Consider the following 24617-nt stretch of genomic DNA (forward strand, 5'->3'; position numbering starts at 1 on the left):
CCAGATCCAGCCCATAGGTCTGATATTAGCCTATAAGTCTGATACTCACCCATAAGTCTGTCTTCAGACCCACGCAGCACATGCAATGATGCAAAATGCAGGAAGATCACAGACCGGCGGGTGCTAGGTCTTAAGGACCTGGTGGCAATGAAAACATCTCCAAGGCTCTCTCAGGTGTCAGTGTGGTTCCATGTGGCTTGTCAACAGGAAGGTAAAGCAGTGAGAGTGTGGTCCACCTCTCAGGAGAAAGAGAGGAAGTTCCTAGAACCCTCATGAGAAGGTCACGCCCACAAGGGAGCATCATCAGGCTGTGATCTGACTGACAGGCTAGACTCCACCCCTTCACTCTATTTAGCAAGTTGACATGAAATTATGTGACTACCTCAATCTCTAAGGATTCAATTCAGGTTACAGTTTTTACAATTCAGAGACCTCCCCATCACTTGGGTTGAAGAACCTCTAGAGATGTAGGATTTGTCAATGGAATTAGCTCAGATGTCTTTCACAAAATTTGCAAGAGCCCATCATGGCGTGCTGCCCCTTTGCTTCTCCGGGGTGTAAGAGAAGTTTTCATTGTCCCTTCTTCTACTCCGTTGTATAAGCTTCTGTGAAATCTTGTTCAGACTTTTAAAATCACTTCCATGCTACCTTCCAAAACCAAAACCAAACTTGTTGCCATAGAGCTTGTTCTGACTCGAGACTTCATGGGAGCCTCGCTCAGCTTCATAGAGCTTCCGCGGCTGTGATCCGTGTGAAAGCAGACTGCCACAATTTTCGGCAGTGAATTGGCTGGAGGATTCGAACTGTCACACTTTTGATTAGCAGCTGGGTGCTTCACCACTATACCACGAGAGCTTCTCCACGCCTACTTTACACTGTATTATCTTCTATATTCATATGGAAGATACTTTGGTTAGAAAGATTGTGTTATTTCCTCGACAATAATCAGAAAGTAATTCCAGATGTGTGGCATTCATGTCACAAATATTTTAAATGCAGGTCACTGACTTGGTGCTCAAGCAACAAGGGGTAAGGGAACCGAGATCAGGGGTTGGAAGGATGAAGACTTTCATTATACAAAATCATTTCTCCTGCGGCCAGAGCCTGGATGATCTGCCATTATTTGGAAGAGAACATAATGCTCTGTGAGCCTGTAGTCCCAGGAAAAGCGATCGGAAAAGGCTGGTGTTTTTGTATGTTTGTTCCTGTGTAGTTTGTCTGAGTGTAATGAGCCAAATATTGCAAAGAAGAGATTCACGTTCCTTCCCACCCCCACAATGGTGGCTTGTTTGAAAGCAGAGACAAAAAGTAAAAGGATTTAAATTTTTTCAGATCGAAACGCTAACTTGCTCGTAGACTCCACTAACAAAGAATGTAAAGACTGAGAAAAAACAAACAAACCCTATAAAAACGTATCAAAGAGACTAGGTCTTACAACAGGTATTCGAATAAGGGTTTTGCCATTCAATCCAAGCTGATGACTTTAAATGGCTTTGAAATATTTCTTTAAAAATGCTTTGAAAATGATTAGGGCAAGGAATGTGCAGATGTGCTTTATACAATTGATGTGTGTATATGTATGGATTGTGATAAGAGTTGTATGAGTCCCTAATAAAATGTTTAAATAAAAAAAGGAAAAAAAACACAACTTTTTAAACAGGGGTCAGTTCACTGTCCTTCAGACCCATTGGAGGGCCAGACTATAGTTTTAAAAAAAAAAAACTATGAACAAATTCCTAGGCACACTGCACATAACTTATTTTGAAGTAAAAAAACAAACAGGGCAAAAACACCAGCGGGCCGGAAAAATGTCCTTGGTGGGCTATATGTGGCCCACGGGCCATAGTTTGAGGACGCCTGCCTTAAATTGAGAGAGTTCAACATAAGCATGGGGGGGGGGGGGGAGAGAAGTAAGAAACCATGACCCAAACCCTACATTGAAGAAAGAACTTTAGATAATGTTCATTTGCGAGTGTCGTTGTCTGGTTGTAAATACAAGCACATTGGGAGCCTCGTATGTTTTTGAAGTAAATGTGCTCGCTAAAAGAATCCACAGGCCTGACTTTTAAAATCCTTGACAAAACAAATCCATGGGACCACAACTTTCCAGAGGGCAGAGCTAGGACCACGGACAACAATGGGTAAGTGAGTCCCTCCCTGTGCAGATCAGAGGCTTAGTAAGGACTTTTCTCTCCTGCTGAGCAAAGTTCTCCTCAAGGATCAGGCAGCATCAACTCAGGCTTGCCAGGGACCAAGGACTACTGGCTTCCTATGCACTCTCTTCCTGAAAGAGAACGGCCCTTCCCAGTATCTTAGTGTGGTGGGCTGGGGCCTGGACTAGGGGTTGGCCTCAAAACAAAACAACTACCTTATCTTTTCTATGTTGCCGAATCACAAGCTGCCCGCCACCTTCTGAATAGATAGAAGGACCATATATCACCAAGGGATATGGTCCTTCTTGGAGTTGGATGCAGAAACTTACCTTTGGGTGGCTTCCCATTAGGAGGAAGGTGTGTGGAATTTCGAGGAACAATCTGGATAGAGAAGAGTTTACTCTGCGTTATCTCTTCTCAGAAATCTTCATAAGCAAAATCTTAAAAATCGGTTCCAGCTTTCACAAATGGACTTGTTTTTGTGCAGACAGAGAGGTTTTCATCAGGAACAAAAGGCCAAGATGTAAGTGGACATACTGCATTTTTTTTTTTTTTTGGAAAAACAAGGAGAGCACAGAAGCCATCAGCAATGAGGCACTTCTTTTTACATGGCCATTATGCTTTCGTTTCTTATAATTAAGCTCTGACCCCCAATCCTGACAATAATTGATATATTTCTCCCATTTTCTGCTCTCATGAAAGAGGCCAGTTTACTCAGGGTATACATCGGTTATTATGATTAATTTTAAATCCAGGGTGTTTTTGTTGTGAGCTGCAAAGCCAAAGAAAGCTCCAGTGTCCTTGCAGAAAAGACACACTTGTCTTTTTACACTTTGGGAGTGTTGGGACCCACAGGTGCACTGGCTTAATCACGCCTGCACCTGGCCATCAATCACCCTTCTGGAGACTCTCTCCCATTAGGCACTAGGAAAGAGGGACTCTTGCCAACTAGAAACGAGGGCAGAAAATGTCATTTTGTTCTCTGACAGGGATGGAACAGAAATTATGCCAAACCTTTGTCTGGCATCGCTCAATGTGAAACACACACAGAAAAAATGTGCAGAACTCGTGGTTCGTTCTTCCTTCAGAACAAACTGCCATGCTCTCATTCTTTCATAATTTACCCTCAGCAAGTGCACGGGCACACAGCTGAAGTAGCTGTCCCCTGCAAGACTTGGACGACGATATAAGAGATGGGCACTTGATGCTAATGGTCCATTGATGATGACGGAGCCTGCGTGCCTAGCACGCTCCTCGCCACTGAATCTCACAATTGCCTACCTCATCCTGACCCCTTCCTAAGCGTGTTACATTTAACCCTTAATTGAATAGATTCTCCATGGATTTGCACAATTGCAAAATATTAGGATAGCAAAGACCCAGGGACAATTTGATTTCATCACTTGTTCTAAGGACTGGAAAAATCAGCCCAAGAATGGTGCATCGATTTGTCTAAGCTCAAACAGCCAGTAAGTGGGAGATTCATGTGTGTGTCTCCAAGGTCCTGTCTCCTGGTTCAGAGTTGTTCCTCTTATTTCCAGGTTATTTTCCATTTGCATTCAGATTCTTGCATGGTGGCAAGAGCTTTCTCATGAAACCAGTATGTTGTGAACTGCCGTTCCACATGTTAAAGCTGATGAAGGAACAAATGCCAGGCCACCTTGGGGCTTCCCTGGAGGAGAAACAAAACAGCCCTCCTGGTTTCCTTTTAGGAATGACATCCTTTCTACTTAGAAATCTTAAAACCAAGATTGCTTGCCTGAGAATCTGGAGTAAGAAGCTCTGGGTTGTCAAGAGAAAGAATGTATCCTGGAGAGAGAGAGAAGTTAGCAAATTATAGAGCTACAAATACATGACAGCTGTTTGAAGATGGGTAAGGTGAGTGATTAATTATTCACTTACTGAATTCATTCATCATTCATTTAATGCCTGCGGCACTTGTGCTAAGGTATTAGACTAAGGGTCCAGGGGAATGGAAAGATGCGTAAGGCCATTTCTGCCCCGCGAGGAGGTGGTTTCTAATCTCCTAAAAGAAACAAGTCACAGATGGTACTTGGGGTATATTGATGGGGTGTGAGGAACGAAACTAGCCCCCGGTGTTCCTGAAGGAAATGGTCTGATGCCACCTTTCCCCTGTGCACCCATTTTTTAACTGCGAGAATCTGGCGTGAACAGTGTGGTAAGTTTTGCTATATGCAGATATCCATGAAGCTATAACTACTGACAGATCATGAACATATTTATAATCCCTTACATTTACCTTTTGTAATCTCCCCCTCCAAGCCCTCCTTGATATTGTCCCCAAGACCCCAGATGAAACCAGTGGATTTTCTTTCTGTCACTGTAGCTGTTGGAATTTTCTAGAATTTTATATAAATTGATTGGATTTCTTTTTGTTTGACTTCTTTCTCTCAACATAATTATTTTGAGATCTAGTCATGCCGTGTGTTAATGTACAACAAAGCTTCATTCTTTTTAATTGCGGAACAGTACAGTGGTATTCCATTATATTGCTACAGCATGCTTTGCTTATCCATGTATTATTGGAAAGTTGGGTCGTTTCCAGTTTGGGGGCATTAAAACTAAAATTATGAGCACTCATGTATAAGTCTTTGATGATCATATGTCTTATTTATTATAAACACTGAAGAGTAAAATGAGGGTAAATACCTAGGAATGGAAGGGCTGGGTCATACAGTATATTTTAATATTTTAAGAAATTGTGAAAATGTTGAGTGACCATGCCTCTCTCTGCAGCCTCACCAACAGCGTATGAACATTCCAATTCTTCCATATTCTTGCCAACAGTTGGTACGTCTAATGCTTTCAAATTGAGCCATTCCAAAAGCGTTTTTATACGTCTAGTTGAATTTATTGAGGTTCAAAGAAATGGGGAGCCTTTTTGGACACACCTTGAGCCCCACCTACCATAGCTGTTCAGATACATGTGCCAGATATTCTGAAAATTCCCCAAACTCACCGCCACCAAGTCAATGCCGGCTCATCTCGACATTACAGGACAGGGGAAAACTGGCCCCCGTGACTCTCTGATACTGTAGCTCTTTATGGATGGAGAAAGCCCCATCTTTTGCCCATGAACCGACTGGTGGTTTCAAACCACCGGCATTATGGTTAGCAGCCCAACACGTAAGCACCCTGCCACCCAGAGTTCCTGATGCCCTATAGGGAGAGTCACATGGGCCCTTGGAAGGAATTATCGTAAAGAAACAAGGAGTCTGTTACAGGGAACTAGACTTAGAAAAGCATCAGAGGAGATGGCGGTGCCAGGGACCATGTGGTGGTGAGACCAGAAGTCATCCTGCTGCAGTTTTGGGGTCTTGTGCATATGCACAGAGGGAGAACAGCATCTCTAAGGCTGGAATAGTTGGAGAATGCAAGAAACCTTGCTAGGGCCTCTTCTCTGCACAAGCATCACACTGACATTGTGTTGTCCTTTCTACTTCATAAGGGTGCTAGCAGAAAACTTGCAGTCAGGCCACTCCCATCGTAACATTGAGGGTGGTAGGTTCCCAGACCCATTGGGTCCTGGGGGTGCTGGGTGCACAGTTTCAACTTCAGCAGCACCACTGTTGGGGCTCATGTTGACTGAGGGGGTGAATTCTAATCCGGATTTAATTGTGGAAGCCTGAGAATAATCTTGAATATTTCTAGAAATAATTGAGAAGGGACCATGATGCCCCTATTGTATATCTAAAGCAATCAGGACTAGATCTGAATCATTGATGTTTGGGTAGTACACAGGACTGAGTTTTTATTCACTAGCCACTAAGGCTTGAGACAGTAATGTAATATGCACTTGTGGCCATGAGGCTAAGCAGTTCGGATGAATTTGAAAGGGCCAAAGGAGATGAATAATGATAGCAGTCATTTATTGAGATCTAGCTGATGTTTCAAACAATCTCCAAGGTGATTTAAATGGATGGACCCATTGAATATGATAACACACAGGCATTTAGGTTGTAGGCTGCAGAGTCAAAGAAAATGAGTTTCCTCATAGGAAATGTGACTTTCCTCTTAAAACATGGCAGTGGGGTGGCACACAGTTGCTTTCGCTTTATCATGGCTGCACCTATGAATTGCTGTTATAATTGTTACTTTCATTTTACGGCGGAGGAAACAGAGCCAATGAGCTGAAGTGAGGGAATGACACCAGGTCAAAGGGCAAGCTGTCGTGGAGAAGAAACAAAAGGGAAATCCTCGGTGAGGTGGGTTGGCACATGGGCCCAAACTTCCCAGTTGTGAGGCTGGTGCGGGTCTGGGCAGTGCTTTGTCCTGTTGTCATCATGGTGCTATGAGTCAGAGTCAACTTGACAATCAGCGCGGCTATGTTTAAGCCCATGTTGCAGCCACTAGGTCATGTCATCGTGTGGAGAGTCTTCCTCTTTCACATTTCCCCTGTACATCACCCAGCGTGGCGTCCTTCTCCAGGGACTGGTCTCTTCTGACACCGTGCCCAGAGTATGCGAGCTAAAGACTCATCGTCCTTGGAGTAAAGAGGGGCATTCTAGCTTGTCTTCTTCCAATGAACCAAAACGTGTTTGTTCTGCCATTTCCCTGGCATATGTAGTATTCCTCATCACTGCCTTCCCTCAAAGGCATCCATTCTTCTTTGGTTTTCCTTGTTCATTCCTTGTCCAGAATCAAGAAATCAAATGACAGTTTGTGTTGGGCCAATCTGCTTTACAGCAGTCTTTTGTAAGCCTTCTTGAAAATGTTTTAAAAAGCAAAGATGTCACATAGCGGTCTATGGTGTACCTGACTCAAGCCACATACCTCAAACCGCACAGTCCTCTTTTCCTGCTGCATATGGGTGAACGAAATAGGGGGAAGATGCATTCGGTTGTGAAGGATTGTGATCGTAAAAGCTTAGCACGCTCACGTGGGATCGGTCAAGTTTGCCATCCTGCTGGGTATCAAGTGAGCCATCTCAGAAGCAGGATGGGGGATTTTACTACCACCAAGCGAGCAGAGATAGACAGGAGTGGAGCGCGCCCTTTTATATCTGAAATGCCTGCGTATTAAAACTTGATCCCGGAACATAAAGCTGTGATACAAGAGAAGCACAAGAGGAGCGACAGAGGAGCAGCAGCAGCAGACCAGAGCATGAGGGAAAGTCGTGGACTTTTCAGCCTGCAGAGCAAGTAAAGCTGAGGCTTTTTTACAGGAGGCTCACTTTTAGGATGGGTGCTTTCAGGCACTTAATTGAGAAACTAGATTTGCTGACATATTGAGCTTGAGCTGAGTGCCATTGGGCTGTGGCTTAAAGCGAAGTGGCATCTTCTTGGGTGAAGAAAAAGCTCTGAAGAGCTTTTAACATTACGAGAGCAGAGTAGAGGCTAAGGAACAGACAAAAACATGCCTGTGGGCATGGTTGGGAAGAGACTGCCCTGACTGAAGGACTGTGTCCCGGGCATTTGTGATCTTGAATCATAACCTGATCATTTCTCTAACAAAGCCAATAATCTTGAGTATGGTCTCTCATGCGTTGTGGTCATTGCAATGGATTATTGAACCCAATCATTAGAAAGTGCTTTGTGAAGGAAGGACGATTGTGGTCAGAATTAGTAAAGCAGGTTGGGAGTTAGAGGCAAGGAATTGGTCTTGAGATGATGCGGTTTGCTGGTCTAGCTCCCTTTTGAAGTCAAAGGGGCAGAAGACCGGCCCCACATCCTTTTCACACCATGACATTTTCAGTGATCTCATAGCATGAGATGAGCATCTTCAAGTCAGAATAGTTTTACTTCTTCCTTTCCAATTTTGATATCTCTTACCTTATTGCTTTGGGTAGAACTTGCAGTACAATCTTAAGACTAGAGATAATAGGCATTCGCATTCATGTTCTCAAGGGGAATTATTTCTATATTTCTATTGAGAATAATGTTAGCTTTTGGTTTTGCATGTACACCCTTGTTTTTTATTTGTGTTATTTTTTCACACTGATACATTTATTTACAAAAACCATACATATAGACTAATGACTCTGTGCTCAGATAGCGTCGGGGTTCTGTGCTGACTTCCACCAAATGTCACCTAACTGTCACGGACTCTTCACAACTACATTCTGGACAAAAAGAAAAAGGTCCACAGAGACGGTGGTCAGGACAGACCTGCTGCAGACACTTGTGATGAACACTCGCTGGAAAATGAAGCTTGACATAATTTACAATTACATCCGCATTTACGGAAGTTGAGCATCAGAGGCAAAAGGGTGCACTATCGCCACAAGAAACCTTTTCACATTTCCCAATTAAGTTTATATAGTCAGTCAGTCACCAGGAAAAACAACAAAAGCTTGTTCCGGTCAAGCAGCGTGTTTAAGTCCATTCAATCAGAGTCTGGTATATCTTTCTGGGTCTGTTCATTTGCAGATGGGAAGAGACCAGAACCAGAGTCTTCACATCATGCATTCGCAGGCGATACTACATCTTCATATACTATACAATTTCTTTAAGATAAATGGAGTGACTTGCAGCAGGGCCATGTAAATGAGAAAGTTCCGTATGGAGATCACGTCCTCGCGCATCTTCCGTTTCATTTCCTCAGAGTCCAGGTTCGGCACGAGGCCCTGGATCTGAAACATCGTGGCTGGGCTTCAGCGACTCCTTGCTAGGGGTCTGGGTGCTTCTCGGATTCTTTACTTGTGTTTTAAAAACAGTTTTATTGGCATACAGTTCACATAGCATATAATTTAATAGTTCAATACCATAAGAAGGCTTGTATAATCACCACCACAATCAGGTTTAGAACATTTTTTTTCAGTCGTGTCCTCATCGGTATTAGCTCCCCATTCTCCCCAGTCTTCTTTGGCATATCCCCAAGGAACCATTAATCCCGATTTCCAAGAATCATTAAGCCGGTTACTGTCTCTATAGATTTACTTAACCTAGATTTCATATACAGAGAACAATTTTTAAAAACTAACAATAACAAAATAAAAGAATTGAATTGAAAAGAGCAAAACAATATTAAAAACTAGAACCCATTTGAATGTTCATAAGGGACAGCAAATGGGTACTGAATTGTTACCTAATTGCAACTGCAGCAGTCCACCACCAATGTCTTCTGCCTGGCATCAAACCTGTTCCCATCCCTGGTCCATGATTTAGAGGGGATTCACTGGGAGCTTAATCCACATGTATTTCCCTTCCCTCAAGAAAAAAAAAAAAGCTTTCAAATGAGTCAAACTATTAGGCCTTTACTCAAGTCTTCCCTCAACACAAGAACACTTTGTTTTAATAACCTGCCATTCTATGATGCTCACCTTCCCTACATGATCGCTGAAGACAAAATGGGTGCATAAGCTAATGTGGTGAAGAAAGTTGATGGTGCTTGGCTATTACAAGATATATGTCCTGGGGTCTTAAAGGCTTGACGTTAAACAAGCATCCATCTAGCAGGGAAGCAACAAAGCCCACATGGAAGAAGCACACCAGCCTATGTGATCACGAGGTGCTGACAGAATCAGTATCAGGCATCAGAAGACCCAAAACAAACAACCATTTCAATGAGAACAAGGGGCGTGGGAATGGGGACTCAAACCCATCTGTAGACAATTGGACATTCCCTCACAGAAGGGTCACAGGAAGGGATGAGCCAGCCAGGGTGTAGTATGGCACCAATGGAAACACAACATCCGTCTAATTCTTTAATGCTTCCTAACTCCCACCCACCTACTGTCATGACCCCAGTTCTATCTTAAAAATCTTACTGGTCTAAAGCATGTACTCTGGTACAGAAAAGAGCTCTTGACACACAGAATCCAGGACAGATAAACCCCTCAGGATCAATACTGACAGTAGCAATACCATGAGGGTAGGGGGAAAGTGGGGGGTAGAAGGGGAGAAAGGGGAAACTGATCCAATGATCAACATACAACACACACCCCCACCCACCAACCAGGGGGGGCAAATAACAGAAGGGTTCACAAGATTGGGAGGGTGGGGGAGGGAGGGTGAAAAAGAGGAACTGATACCAAGGGCTCAAGTAGAAAGAAAATGTTTTGGAAATGATGATGGCAACATCTGTACAAATGTGCTTGATACAATTGATAAAAGAGGTGTAAGAGCCCCCAGGAAAATGATTTATTAAAATAAAATAAAATTAGTCAGATGAGAGATTAAATTATATTACATTTTTACCTGACTGCATCTGCCATAAGTAACTTCACAATATGTTCTGCCTGATAACAGGGCTATTCATTTCGTCAACTATGATCAGAGAGAATTCACCAGAGGCTTAATCCATGTGCGGACCCTGCAAGTAGAGTTGGGATTTTCACTGTCACCCCCAGCCAAGAGTTCACAGTTTAAGCTCTGATAGCATCCCCTCCTTTAGATTTGAATTTTATTATTTAAAATCATTATATCACACAGGCTGGTGTGTTTCTTCCATGTGAACTTGTTGACACCTCACTTAGGTGACTGCTTGTTTGAAAACTAGCCTTTAAGACCTCAAGTGCTGTTCTTTCTGATAGCCAAGCACCATCTAGTTCCTTCACATAGATTGGGGGGGGGGGGTAGGATTACGTGCAACCTCAAAGACCATTCATGCATCTATGCTATCTATATATAAAACTCTGGCTCACCCTAAATGCATAAGTATCATTTTATGCTAGAGAACATTATCAATGCCATCAAGTCAATGCTGACTCGTGACAACCCTATAACACAGGGTAGAACTGCTCCTGTGAGTCTCTGAGCCTGAAAATCTTCCCAGGAGTAGAAAGCCTCAGCCTTTCTCTGGGGAGCTGGCTGTGGTTTCAAACTGGTGACCCTGCAGTTAGTAGCCCAATGCATAACCACTACACGTTGATAGTGTTATTAGTTTATCCAGTGTTATAGAATTTAAAACACTGTTGAGAAAAGGAAACTATATGAGTATAGGTCAGATATAAACTACAATACTTGAATTATTGACTTGTCACAATTGAACTTTTAAGTGACTGGATATTATTTACACAAAAAATGGGAGTTGGTGATAGGGAAAATCTTCCAATAAAATTCATTCACAAAAACAGAGTCATGCCTCACAGATGAATAGCTGTCAAAATGAAGCCAGGAGAGGATTAAAGTAGTAAGTATATGGTATTACTGGGCCACCAGTTATTGTGCACCCTCAAATATGTTCTTGATTTCATTGAGTCTTCCTTCTATCCGTATTGTCCTCAGAATTTTTTTTTAATCGGGAATGGGTGTTGAATTTAGCAAATGCATTTCCCCCACCAATTGAGATGATAATATAATTATTTTCTCTTGATTTATTTATGAGGTGCATCACATTGATTGAATTTCTAATGTTGAATCACTCTTGCATCCCTGGTATGAATCTCACTGATCATGATGTATTTAATTTTTTTTATATGCTGATAAGTTCTGCTGGCTAGCATTTTGTCAACATTTTGGGGATTAAAAAATTGTGTCTATATTTATGAGGGACAGCGGTTTATAATTTCCAGGTGTTATTTGCCTGGCTTTGGTATCAAGGTTATGCTGGCTTCATGGGATGGATTAGGGAGGATTCCTTTATCTATGTTCTGAAAGAGTTGGAGTAAATTGGTGTCAACGTTTCCCGAGTGTTGATGGAATTCTTCAGGGACGCCAATAGGGCTGCTATTGTTGTTTTTAATGAGGCAACCTCTTTTTGGCGTAAACATAGAGCCCAAAGAGTACGGGAGCATGTGCTGTGAAGTACCCCCCCAAGGACATGGGAGGGTGAGGCAGCTGTGCCAGAGGCCAGGCCAGCACGGCAGGTGTGCCTTTGCCACTGGGCCCAGCGCAGGGCAATCTGTTTCCAAAAACCCCTGCTGTACTTTACATGCAAAATCCCAGGTACTGGTCTGTAGGCTGACAGCATTAGCTAGATAAGACAGATATTGAGAATCACTAGCCCCAGGATTTTTGACATTTTCTATAGCAATAAGCCACAGAGAATCACTATTCAAAGTTTAACATTAAGAAGCTGAGCTTCAGGCAGCTCTAGGAAGAGTAAAGATCAGTTATTTTCTCAAATGAAAAGGGAGAGAGTCAGTTCCAGGCAGCCTAGAGATGCCTGGGCACCTGCTTCTCTGGTTCTAACAGAATCAATCAGACAATTCAGGCAAAGACAAAAAGGTCACTTGAGCTAAAAACTTGGATTTTTCCAATTTATTTTCTTGGGCTGGGTTGATTAAATTTGGGTTAAATTTTCCAGTCAGTTTAGTGAAGAGTCGAGTTTTATGTATAGATCGAACCAGACGGAAATGGGCACCTGAGATCATGTTGCATTTAACAAACTCGCTGCCTTGGAGTCTAATCTGACTCAGGATCCTATAAGAACAGAATAGGCCCATTGAGATCTGCGGCTCTATTTTTTACGGAAACAGATAACCCCATTTTGTCTCTTTGTAACTTTTGAAAGAAATGCAATGCTGTAATTTGTTAATAATGGACTTGTCCTTTGTTTAAGCGTGGAAAGATTTATGTCTCCCCTATGTCCTTAAGTCTCCCCTGTCCAAGTTACACTTCCCCTATATTCTTCCAAATCTCTACCCACTGACCACACAGATGCTTTGGAGTATCAAACAGTGACAATACAAGTCAATAGTTACATATAATAGTTACCAGGCATTGTTCTAAGTCTTTACTGTTACCTAATTCATTTTAATCTTCATATTAACCTAAAGACGTAGGTCAACACAGGAAAAGAGAAAATACAGGGAAGGGAGAGGTTAGGATCACCTGCCATGACCACACTGCATCTTAGGGCAGAGCTGGGGTACAAAACCAGACAAACTTCTATTGCTCAGGGCACAGTCGGAACAAGAGAGCGTCCTGAGAAGCCCTAGAATTTGGTTGAGAATTAAATTATCTCAAGGGCAATACATTCACCTTTAATGAGTGGTTCCTTTATTTTTTTTAGGTAACCGGAAGAACAGAAAGCTATAGAGAGAGTTCTTGTCACTATGAGTCAGTATGGACTCAATATCAGTGAGTTTGTTTGATTGCTTGTTTGGGGGTGGGAACTCAATTTTAAGATACCTTGTACCTGAACCATTTGGTAGAGACCCAACAAGACATGGTCAAACTGCGCTTGTGGGTTTCGGAGAAGATAAATCTTTATGGGAGTAGAAAGCCTGTTGGTAGGTGTTGGATTGCTAACCACAAGGTTGAGAACTCGAACCCGCCACCTGTTCTGTAGGAGAAAGTAGAGGCTACCTTCTCCCTTAACCATTTAGAGCTTCAGGGACCCTATAGGGTCGCTATGAGTCAGAATCAACTCCATGGCAGTTTTTTTTTAGGGGGGGGGAGGAGTGGTGAGTGAACCAGGCAAAGGAGGATCACCCAATAATCAAGGCAAGCATAGGCCTACTTGTGCTCAGTTGTCATCCAGTTCGACTGTGTTTGCTCATTCCATTGGGAAACCCAACACTGTGTGGCCATTTGCTTTTGCAAAGATTACAGCCTTGAAACTTGACGGGGCAACTCTACTCTGTCCTAGAGGGTCACTAAATTTTAAATGGACTCAATGTCAGTGGGTTTTATGAAGACTAGGTTGAAGCAGCATGATCTGACACCTTCCGAAGCAGGGCATTCAGGAGGACTGGTACTGAAAACGTCTAGAATCTCCGTATAATTGTTGGCAAAATGGGGACTAGAAACACCTGAGGGGTTGTAGCTTCATGGTTTGTTTTTGCTATTTTTTAAATGTGTTCATATTTCCCTTTCATCTTCTTTGTGCCGAGATAGATTTAGAATTATGAACTGAATCGCGTCTGTCTCTCCATGACCTCTTAATGCCGCAGAGAAAAAGCCATAAACATGCATTTACTTTATGTTGCTTAACTGTTTCAATTGAGTCATCACTGAAGGAAGTGGTTCATGATTTTGTACAGGAGAGTTATTGTGAGCATTTATAAAGCCGTCCCGCTTATGAGCTGAATTGATTATGTTGGCCAGGTTAATCTGCTTTCTTTAATCGGCCACTTCATCACCCGGCCTCCCCCTTGCATTATGGATTCATGAATGTGAACTGAGGAGACTTGTGCAGCCAGGGCAGGATGATGGATTCCCTTTTCATTTCGGGGCTATTTGTGATTAAATGCTTCAACGTAGAATTAAAATGAAATAAATCTTGTAATTTTACTTCTAGATCCTTGCCAAGCTTGGGTAAATGCATCTAGTTGAGAGTAAATTCAATTCCGTGTCCAGCTTCGTGACTGCACTCCTGCAGACATGTGAGGAAACCACTCGGGGGTGCTGGTCTGTGCACGAGCAGCGCAGAACTGAAATCTCCACGCAGAAAGAGAGGAGCCCTAGTGGCATAGTGGTTGTGCATTGTGCTGCTAACCGCAAGGTCAACACTTCAAACCCCGACCCCAGTCACAGCTCTGCTGGAGAGCCTGGGCTTTGTCCTCTCATAAAGACTGGGGTAGCCACAGGAGCAGTTCTGTTCTGCTCTATAGGGTCACAAACTTAATGGGTGGCAGCAAGTGTGGTTTTTTGGTTTTATTTAGGAAGCATGAAGAATTCACTTAGGGCAAAAATAGCTGGATGCTGGCCGTCTGGATATAGAGCTGTAATCTTGGGACCTCCAGGGCTGCACGTGGAATGCGATTGAGGCAATGATGGAGTATAGCGAAATCATTCATCCCTATTCATTTGTCTATTAGTGCTACCCACATGTTATCTCGCTTCTCCGTAGCTGCCCGGTTGGGTTGTATGCCCTGAAACACATGGGGATGATTAGTCACATGTGTTGTTAAATGAATAGAGTCTATGTGCCCAGTCAAAATCCTGGGAGGAAACGTACAGGCATTAGGATTTGCTTTATAGTACCTAGAGACGAAGCTGAATTGGCATGAAATGATATTGGGCAGAGCACGCATCAACAAACCAAGCCTCACAGCAACCCGAGAGGATACATTAGAACTGCTCCACGGGGTTTCTGAGGCTGCAGATCTTTATGGAAGCAGCCTTGCGCCTCTCTTACCCCCCAGCCACTGGTGGGTTCACACTGCTGGCCCCTGGGCTGGCAGCTAAGCACATTAACCGCTGCATTACCAGGGCTCTTTTTGTACTCAGAACAGCTCTATGTGTTTTGTGTGTACATATTACAAAAGACAGAGTGCTTTGTCTCATCTGATCCCTCAAAGAAGCCGTGTCTTCCCAGGTTTCCATGATTGCTTGAGGTCTGAGGTGTGGAGGAGCTCCTTGGTCAGTGTCCCTTGGGATCGAACTGAGGCCAGGAGCCTTCTCAGGGAGAGCTTGTCTGGTACCCAGATTGGACTTTGTATTCGATGTAGAAAGTAAAGCCCTCCATTTAGGTTAAACATACGCTCGCACACACTGTGTGAATTCAAGGCAGATAAAACCTAGCGAGGAGACAACAGGTTTAAAGAGGATCTATGGCTAGCCTTACATGAGAGATTTACTGAGCTGATACAGAGGACGTTGGCTCCAGGAGCAGATTACTGGTAAAAAAAAAAAGGGGTCTTCCATACCCAGCCCACGAATCCATGCTGTTGACGTAAAAGCTTTTCTCTTTACTTGAATATCCAGGCATTGTATCTACTCAGATTGGATTTTTGTACAAGTTGCTCAATCTTCTCACTCAATCTTCCCTGTGTGTTCTTGGTCAATACAAATAGACCTAGAAATCTGTTATACATCTTCACATAGTGCACAGCCAGTCCAGTTGATGTCTCCGTGATTGTGCCTTCCCAGCGGTTCTGTTGATTCGAAATGATTAAACTTACTATGTTGGGCTAAGTTCAGGCTCTGGGACTATCGCAGGTACCTGTGGAGAAATTATAAATGGAGTCCAGGTTAGAGTCACAAAAACCTATCAGCAAATGGCAAGCAAAAGAAGAAATAGGCATGCCTTCTATTGAAGAGGCTGCCTGCATTCTGCTCAGGAAAGAAGATAGTGGAAAAGCCTTGAATGTCTTGTCAGGGGTCTTGGGTTCTAATCTCAGTTCTACCACATTCTAGCCATGTGACACTGTGGACATTCTTTAAACCTGGAGCCTTAGTTTATGTATGAAATGAGAGCAGTCATGGATTACAGTGTCATCTTCACTGAGGTGTAAGAGGTCTTTTATGTGTGTAAAACTGCCTGGGTGCATGAATGGCTAGTGTGCTTGAATGCTAGCCACGAGGTTGTAAGCTCAAGTCCATTAAGAATTACCTCAGAAGAAAGGACCAGTGATCTACTTCCCCCCAGATCAGCCATATAAACACTGGAGACCACGGTTCTACTCTGACTCACATGGGACTGTCATGAGTCAGAATCTGCTCAACAATAACTGGTTTATGTTGTGGTCAGGTGCCGTTACATTGGCTCTGACTCATGGCAGCCCCACGCAGGTACGGCAGGATGAAACACTGCCAAGTCCTGCATCATCCCCACAGTCGTTGCTATGTTTGAGCCTCTTGTTACAGCTACTGTCAACGCATCTGATTTCCCCCACTGATTCTCTACTCAGCATGATGTCTGTCAGAGTTAGATTTTATGTCAACTTGCACCTGTGTGAAGGTAAGGATAGCATCCAACCTATCAACCCGGTCACAGCCAAATGACAGCTCCTGGAGGTTGTGACCTTTTTATACAAGATGCTTCAAAGAATGTCCCACTGTCTTGCCCCTGTGCTTAGGCTTGACTGGGTCCTGTGTCTCATGTCAGAGGTCCGTGTGGTCCGCTGACTGGGAAATGTTGGGGCCCTGCCATCTTCCTTCACCCACCAACAGCTGCATGAGTTTGGAAGGCCTCCTAGTAGCATCTAACCCATGGACTTGATTTGGACTGAGCTGGGCCGCTTCCTTGATGTAAATTTCTTTTTGATCATATTGTTTATCTTGAAATACAGCCTAAAGCATGTCCTTCTCCCAGGACTGGTCCCCCAATAACATGTCCAAAGGGCGTGGGACAAAAATATCAGTATCCTTGTTTCTAAGGAACATTCTGGTTGTACTTCCAGGATTTGTGATTTCAGGTAGCACTTTCAATATTCCTCAACAATATTATAACTCAAAGGTGTCCGTTACTTTTTGGTCTTCCTTATTCCTTGTCCAGCGTTCTGATGCATGTATGGAAGTTGAAAGCATCGTGGTTTGGGTCAGGCGCACCTTTGTCTCCAGAGTGATGGCTTTGCTTCTTAAAACACTTTACAGAGAGAGATTTTGAAGCAGATCTTCCCAATCCAATATGCTGTTGGGTTTCTTGGCTGCTGTTTCCGTGAACATTGATTATAGATCAAAGCAAAACGAAATCCGTGACAACTTCAATGTTTTCTCCATTTACCTTGCTGTTGCTTATGGGTCTAGATGGAGCTTTTTGATCTCCTTGCAAAGATTTTTGTTTATGTTAAAGTCAGGTTAGCATTTATGTTGAAGTGTACTCCATCCTGAAGACTCTAGTCTTTGATTTTCATCAAGAAGTGAGCCCTCCATGCATCCTGATTATGTGTTTTTCATCTGGTCCAGTTCCGCAAATTGCTTGCTCAGTTGAGTTCAAGTTGAGTAACTGGTGAAAGGATACAACTCTGGCACACACCTCTCTTGATTTTTAAAGTTCTGTTTGGATGTCTGCTTCTTGATCTACATCCAGGCTCTGCATAAGCATTATTTAATATGAGTGGATTTCCATGCTTCACAATATTGCCAATAATTGTTCTGATCCACACAGTCAAATGCCTTTGCAGAGTCAATGAAACACAGGTAAACAGCTTTCTGCCAGTCTCCGCTTTCAGCTAAGGACTATCTAGTATAAATAATTATTTTAAAACTACTTTATAGATATATAAAATATTTTAATATGCATAAAAAGAAAACACAAAATATGATTGGTAGACAGATATAATACAAGGGTAACCTTGAAGAAAATGCTCAAATTTTGTCATATTTGGGAAGGGAAATGGCTAAACAGATACATGATATACCCGCTCTTGCTTTCCTTATGTGTGTCTTGCTATTTTTAATCCTGAGCAAATTGCCTTGCTTATTAATTGGAAAATTTATTTGCATAGTCACGTAAAAGCAATACTGATAGTATCACTAAGCCTTCCTTGCCTTTGATTAGTCTAATGAATAAAAACACACTGCTAAAAAGAGGGCACAGATCTAAATGGTCCTAGGGCCTTTGCCCTAAGGAAATATTATGCAATGCATTTGGAAAAAGGGAACTATTACTTGTCCTCTGTAAAATGCTGAATTCCTGAGTAAAATCTTAAAGCACAAGTGTTTACAGGACTCTAGGTGGCAAGAAAAGCAATAGTAAATGTGCTTCAGCACGAAAATTCACGTATCCATGGAAACCTGTGAAGTTCTCAAAGCGTACAAGTACCCGGGCTCCCGTATTTATTGAAGGGCTGAGGCAGCGACCAGTGGGTTACTATGCAGGGAAAAGCTGACAGATTGCTGGGAGCGCCTCTGCACCAGTGTGGATGAGGTTGCCATCCCCACTTAAATGTAATTACTGCGAAATGCAGAACTCTCAGACGTTGCCGAGGGGAACAAGTGTTGGTGTATGTATGTGTCCTCCTACCTCCTTGAATACAGCATCCTAAAATCAAAGCTGTCATTGGCGAGCCACCTGGATTTCCTTCTCGTCCCCATTTGTAGCTGCAGTTAAAAAACGCTAGATTTTCAGTGTGTGTATATCCAGATAGTTCTTTGTTGGGAGCAAATGCCGTGAGTTCTTAGCCAACGGCTTCTTCCTGGCAATTTAAATATGCTCTTGGAATGTGCGACAGCTTCAAGATGAGCAAAAGGTATAAAATTAGAGGAAAAGATAATCTGCATATCCAAAGCTTTATACAACTCAAAACCAATATCCTAATTGAATAAGTAATATTATTTACAGAGGCATTTGCCACGCCATGTTCTATGGTTTAAAAGCATGATCATGCATGTAGTCCTTACATCAGTCTTGATGTGAATTATTTTCCTGGTTGTTCCCTGCCCATGCCACTTTCTGGCTTCTTTCTCAATATTCTGGAATGTAATAAGCAGGACATGAGAGCGAGCAGTGGTGGGAAAAGGACACCTTGTTTGTTAAAGTAGACGGTCAGTGAAAAAGAGACATGCTCAGTGAGGTTTCCTAACTGACAATGGACTCAAGTTGAGCAATTGCGAGGATGGCTGAGCTAGGCTGGGCTGACTAGAGAAACAAATCTGAGACATTCCTAGATATGTAAGAAAGAGCTTTATATCACAAAGTAATTGTATATCAAGAAAACACTCCAACCCAGTCCAACTCAAGTCCCTAAGTCTACGATTAGTCCATAGGTCCCTCTTCAGAGTCACATGCAATAATGCAGAATATGAGGCCGGTGGGTGCACAGGCGTGTGCGCCGAAGGTCGGTGGAAGCACGGCAGGGCTCCGGCAGCTCGCAGGGTGGCCAGCCAGCAGCAGAGTCGAGGCAGATTGAGAGGGAGATTCTGCCAGCCCTCCTTATGAGAAGGCCATGCCCACGAGGAGGCACCATCAGGCTGTGACCCGATTGGATAGATTGGATACCACCCCTACACTTTTATATATCTTCAGGCTGACATAAAATGATGCAACTGCCACAACGGCGTGAGTCCAGGCACTGCTTTGTTCTGTTGTAGCAGCGTTAATATGAGTCGCTCAACTGAACACACCTACGGCAGCCACCATTTTCACCTTTGTTGCCTGAATTCTTTCTAGATCTCTTCTAGCTTGTGTCCATGTTGCTTCCCTTAATCCCTCTAATGTTTTCTATGTCCTGCAGCCAGAAAAATCAAATACCATGTTCAAACATCCATGGTTTTTTCTCTTATCCAGAAAAACTCTAACTCCTTACTATAGCTCCCAAGACCTCTAAAGATCATATAAACCCACGTGACCTCATCTTGCCTCTTATCGCTTCCCCTGTTCCTCACCTGGCTCTAGTCTTGGCTCTTCCCATGGCTCCTTCAATGCTCCAAATAGGGTTTTCTTTTCATAGCCTTTGCATATACTATTCACTCTTTCTGAAGCCTATTTCCCCCTCAAAAATATCCCCATGTCTTGCTCCCTCATTTCCTTTAGGTTTCTCAAATGTCACCTTATTAAACCAGCAGCACCACCACCACCACCACAAAACTCACTGCCATTGAGTCGATGTCAGCTCATAGTGACTCTATAGGGCAGGGCAGAACTTCCCCCATGAGTTTCCAAGATTGCAACTCTTTGAAGGAGTAGAAACTAGCCTTATTTCATCACCTATCCTCTCTACCCTTCTCATAAAAAATACAAATTCTTACAGCTCCTAACTCTACCTGTCCTTGTATATTTACTGCCTTGCGTCTAACAATTGTTAGTTCCCTTTAAGCAGGAACCCTGATTATTTGGTACATAAGAATCTCCAGCACTGGCGTCATACTTGGAGCACCTGAAGGATAGCGAGGCCCAGCAATTCCCTTGGCCTTCCCCATCCTGCGGCAAGGTGGCTGTAGTAGCATCTACCATTACGCCCTTACACAATCACCTTCAAAAGAGGAAACTGTAGACACAAAGCTCTTCTCCTGCTGTCTTTTTTCCTTAGTAGAGAGACAAATGCCTTTTGTAGACGCTCCCAACACTGTCCTTTAATATTTACTGACTAGAACTGTCTCAAGGGTCATCTATGCTGTAGGAGAAACTGAGGAAGCCAGGCTTGACTTTTCCAGTCCTTTAGGGTGAGAGACAAGGCACAGAGGATGTTTGATTAATCAAACCACCACACCGACAAAACGTCGTATCTGGTGTGCCCCAGTTGAGCACAGGGTGGATTAGAGGCTTGGTGGAGCATGAGCTCCAGAAGCACTCCACAAAGAGTTTGCACCCGGCATGCTCCTCATGTTCTCCACCCTTCACTTCTTAAAAACAAGGTCATTTTTATGTGACGTCTCTCTCCAACTAAATGATTGTTTCATTAAATGAAAGCCTTTTCATGTGATCCATGGAATAAATTGCTTATGTGATTCGATCGGCTGGGGGGACCGATGAAGAAAAATGACCGGGAGCCTGAATCCCTCAGAATGAGAGGAGAAGCAAGCTGAGGGGTGGGCTGGGAGGTGAGGACAGAGCCAAGGACAGTTCTCTCCTGCTTGATTTCTGATCTTGGTTCATGCTGTGCGAAATCAGCAAGATCAGATTTCTGCGCAACATTTGTAGGTCAGACACTCTGAATGGCACATGGGAATTTATTTTTCTTTTTAAAATCTATGAAACGTGGGTTCTTGGCAGATTGATGCTGTGGCCCAAGGCAGTGTCTTCCCTGCTGCGAGGGAGTCCGGGAAAGACATTAGGGTTTGACTACACGCACACGGCCTCCCTCCCTCCCTCAGGTCTGACACATGGGCCAATAGATGAGAAAGTAGTCTGTAGAAGACTGGAGCACACAGCCCGCTCCATGCCACCAAATCTCGCCACAGAAAGAAAACGATGGCTTGCAATTCCAGAGGCTCCAAATTGTGAGGATCTGAAAACATGGGGGCATAAGAAACTGGTAGTGTGACTTTCAAGTGAACCCTAGATTTGATTTATTCTCACCTTGGGAAAGCCCGCCGTATTCTCCTGATGCTGCATAAAGAGTGCGGCGAATCTTTCATATGTTGCTATGACATTTAGGATGACTCGTGAGGACGCCATCTAAGTCGCGTAGCCACTCAGTTATGTTTAATGAGGGAGTCTGAATGAGAAGCAGGTAAAATCAAATGAACTAATCCCCACGGACTGTGGGATCTCTGGTTCCAGGGCTGGATTACCCAACAAGCAAGGTAAGCGAGGGTTTACCTGTGCTCGTTTACTTATCTGTAGTGAACAATTTCACATTTCTTCATATCAAATGCTCTTGTCTAGCTCCTGAATAAAAAGTTGCACATTTATTTAGCTAGTTGTTACCCACATAAAATTTAGCCTTTGAGTCAGTAGGACGCTCTCTTCCATTTGCGATGAGATGCCATTACAAATCTAGGCTATGTTTGAAGGAAGGGCCTGTGTAGTGCTCTAGAAAGTGCACCTATCACACACGGCCAGGCTCTGCTTGTCAGAGGCACACTTGGCTCGTGACCATTCCCAGCCTCCCTTCGGGAGCAGAGAGAAAAGGATACCGGTACTCTCTCCGCCCAGGCTTTATGGTATTTTTAAATGCGCATGGCTGTTTTCCTGGTGACCTAAAAGACAGCTTGGCCTTGCTCTGTCACATGTATCCACGTTACTCATCTGTCTAGAGCCAGAATATTTTGCTGGAGCAAGGCAGGGGCAGCAGGGACCAGTATGCAGCCACGTAAGTTTCCCACTGGGAGAACCTAGGACCTGGAGGTCTAAGAGATGACGCACACTGCTTTCTTCTTTCACCCCAATCTGAAGTTGGATGAAGTTCGGTGGGGGTGGCGGTAAGGTGGGGTATGTTGTGACTAGGCTGGGAAGGTGGGGTCCTTGTGTGTCTTTCAAGGCCCTTGAGTGCTAGATCCGGCCCAGAACGTAAGAGGGCAGGGTGGTGGCAGCGGTGGCAATGTGTGTGTGTGTGTATGTGTGTGTGTGTGTAGGCAGTGTTGGCAGTGGTGTGTGTGTGTAGGCAGTGGTGTGTGTGTGTGTGTGTGTGTGTGTGTAGGCAGTGGTGTGTGTGTGTAGGCAGTGGTGTGTGTGTAGGCAGTGGTGGCAGTGGTGTGTGTGTGTGTAGGCAGTGGTGTGTGTGTGTAGGCAGTGGTGTGTGTGTGTAGGCAGTGGTGTGTGTGTAGGCAGTGGTGGCAGTGGTGTGTGTGTGTGTAGGCAGTGGTGTGTGTGTGTGTAGGCAGTGGTGTGTGTGTGTAGGCAGTGGTGGCAGTGGTGTGTGTGTGTGTAGGCAGTGTTGGCAGTGGTATGTGTGTGTGTAGGCAGTGGTGTGTGTGTGTGTGTGTAGACAGTGGTGGCAGTGGTGTGTGTGTGTCTAGGCAGTGGTGTGTGTGTGTGTGTGTGTGTGTGTGTGTATGTGTGTGTGTTCACTCTTTCCTCCTCGGCTTTCCTGAATCAAAAACAGAGGTATATCCAGAGATGCAAGGACCAGTCTCTTCTACCATTCGGCAATTGTAAGCACTTCGTGTAGAGCTCGAAGGGGGTGTCCTTGCAGTGCAGAGTGTAAATTTATAATGAACCTTTATGCTATCAAATAGCCAGAGAGCCCAGCAAGCCTCCAGGCCAGCCCGAGGGCACCTGCAGGGCTGGCGGGGTTTGCGTCCACTCTCCTGGGGGAGCGGGGGCGCAGGGGAGCCCAGTGCGTGTGCACGTGGGCCGGGCGGCCAGCGAGCCGGGCCGCGGGTGGGCACTGGCCTAAGGCTCCGCGACGGCGGCGCGCTGCGTCCTGGCGGCCGACCCCGGCGTGCACGCGCACGCGCACGCGGCGCGGCGGGCGGGGGCGCGCGCGCAGGCCCGTGGTCACACGCTCGCTCCCCGGCGCGAAGGCGCGAGGCGGGGCCGGCGTTGGGGCTGCCGCGGCCGCGGAGGGACGCGCGGAGCGGCGGGCAGTGGCTGCCCTGCGCAGGCGGCGGCTTTCGGTGACAGCTGGCAGGAGGGGCCCCGCCGTGAGTCAGGAAGACCCTCCCCACCCGCGGCCGCTGGCCCCTGGGGAGAGGCGACTCGGGCCGAGGGGGAGGCCTGCTGGCAGGGGCGCGGGGAGGGAGGGTTTCTAGGACCCCCATGTAACCGGGTTTAAATGGGAACCAAACACCTGACCCAACCCATTGCCCATGGAGCTTAAAAGAATGACCCCCGCCTACCTCCTAGAAATAAAGGGGGGATTATCGGTCCGCAGGGGAAGTCTTCCTTCCCCAAGTCATCCACCTGACGAATGGCAGATTGGTACCAGATACCCAATTAGTATTCTTTTAAACGATATGGCCATCGTAGAAAGAAACATGTAATTATTACGATAACAGTTTAGATCTTGGAAATATGGACGGGGATTTTACTTAGGCACTCTGGGTTCGTGCACTAGAAGAAACCCCAGCTAAAGTCCTCCTACCTCTGGGCTTCTCCATTTCCCATTTGCTTGGCAGGCAGAATCCACTAAATGGCAGTGGGTTTGGTTTGGTTTGGTTTGGCAGTTATTTGTGCAATGCACTGTGGTAGAGACTGGTGATATAGAGAGAAGCAAGAAGAAGCCTTCCTAGCAGAAGAGAATCCCTCCTCCCCTCAACCCCCGGATTGCAGTAACTACCAGGTGTGAACAGGTATAAAACACCCTGGAAATAGAGAAGATGACACTTAGGTCTGATTGGAGGGGAGGGGGTGAAATGGATATTTAAGAGCGGGTATTTCAGGACATTTGGAAATCATAGGGCATTCCAAGTTGAACTTCACTGTTAGCTGGTACAAAAAAAAAACTCTAGGTCATGACTAGAGAATAGAAATATACCCAGAGGCCAGAATGATAGAGGAGCCAGTCTGGGGAGGATTCCCACTGGAGAATGTCGTTGCTGTGGCTGAGCGTGCTTAATGTTTCCC

The 24617-nt window shown here is 44.5% G+C and overlaps 1 protein-coding gene across 1 annotated transcript; it reads right to left on the reverse strand.

Moving 5' to 3' along the window:
• Window positions 1–8601: 8601 nt before the first annotated feature.
• On the reverse strand, window positions 8602–8754 carry LOC142454705 (mitochondrial import receptor subunit TOM5 homolog). Its single transcript, XM_075555889.1, has one exon. The coding sequence runs from the start codon at window positions 8752–8754 to the stop codon at window positions 8602–8604; it is 153 nt and encodes a 50-aa protein (XP_075412004.1).
• Window positions 8755–24617: the final 15863 nt, after the last annotated feature.

Source organism: Tenrec ecaudatus, chromosome 8, assembly GCF_050624435.1.
Source record: "Tenrec ecaudatus isolate mTenEca1 chromosome 8, mTenEca1.hap1, whole genome shotgun sequence".
NCBI classification, from domain to species: Eukaryota; Metazoa; Chordata; class Mammalia; order Afrosoricida; family Tenrecidae; genus Tenrec; species Tenrec ecaudatus.

What these genes read in the sequence shown, in the direction of transcription:
- LOC142454705 (XM_075555889.1), bottom strand. Translation starts at nt 8,754, where the DNA reads ATGTTTCAGATCCAGGGCCTCGTGCCGAACCTGGACTCTGAGGAAATG.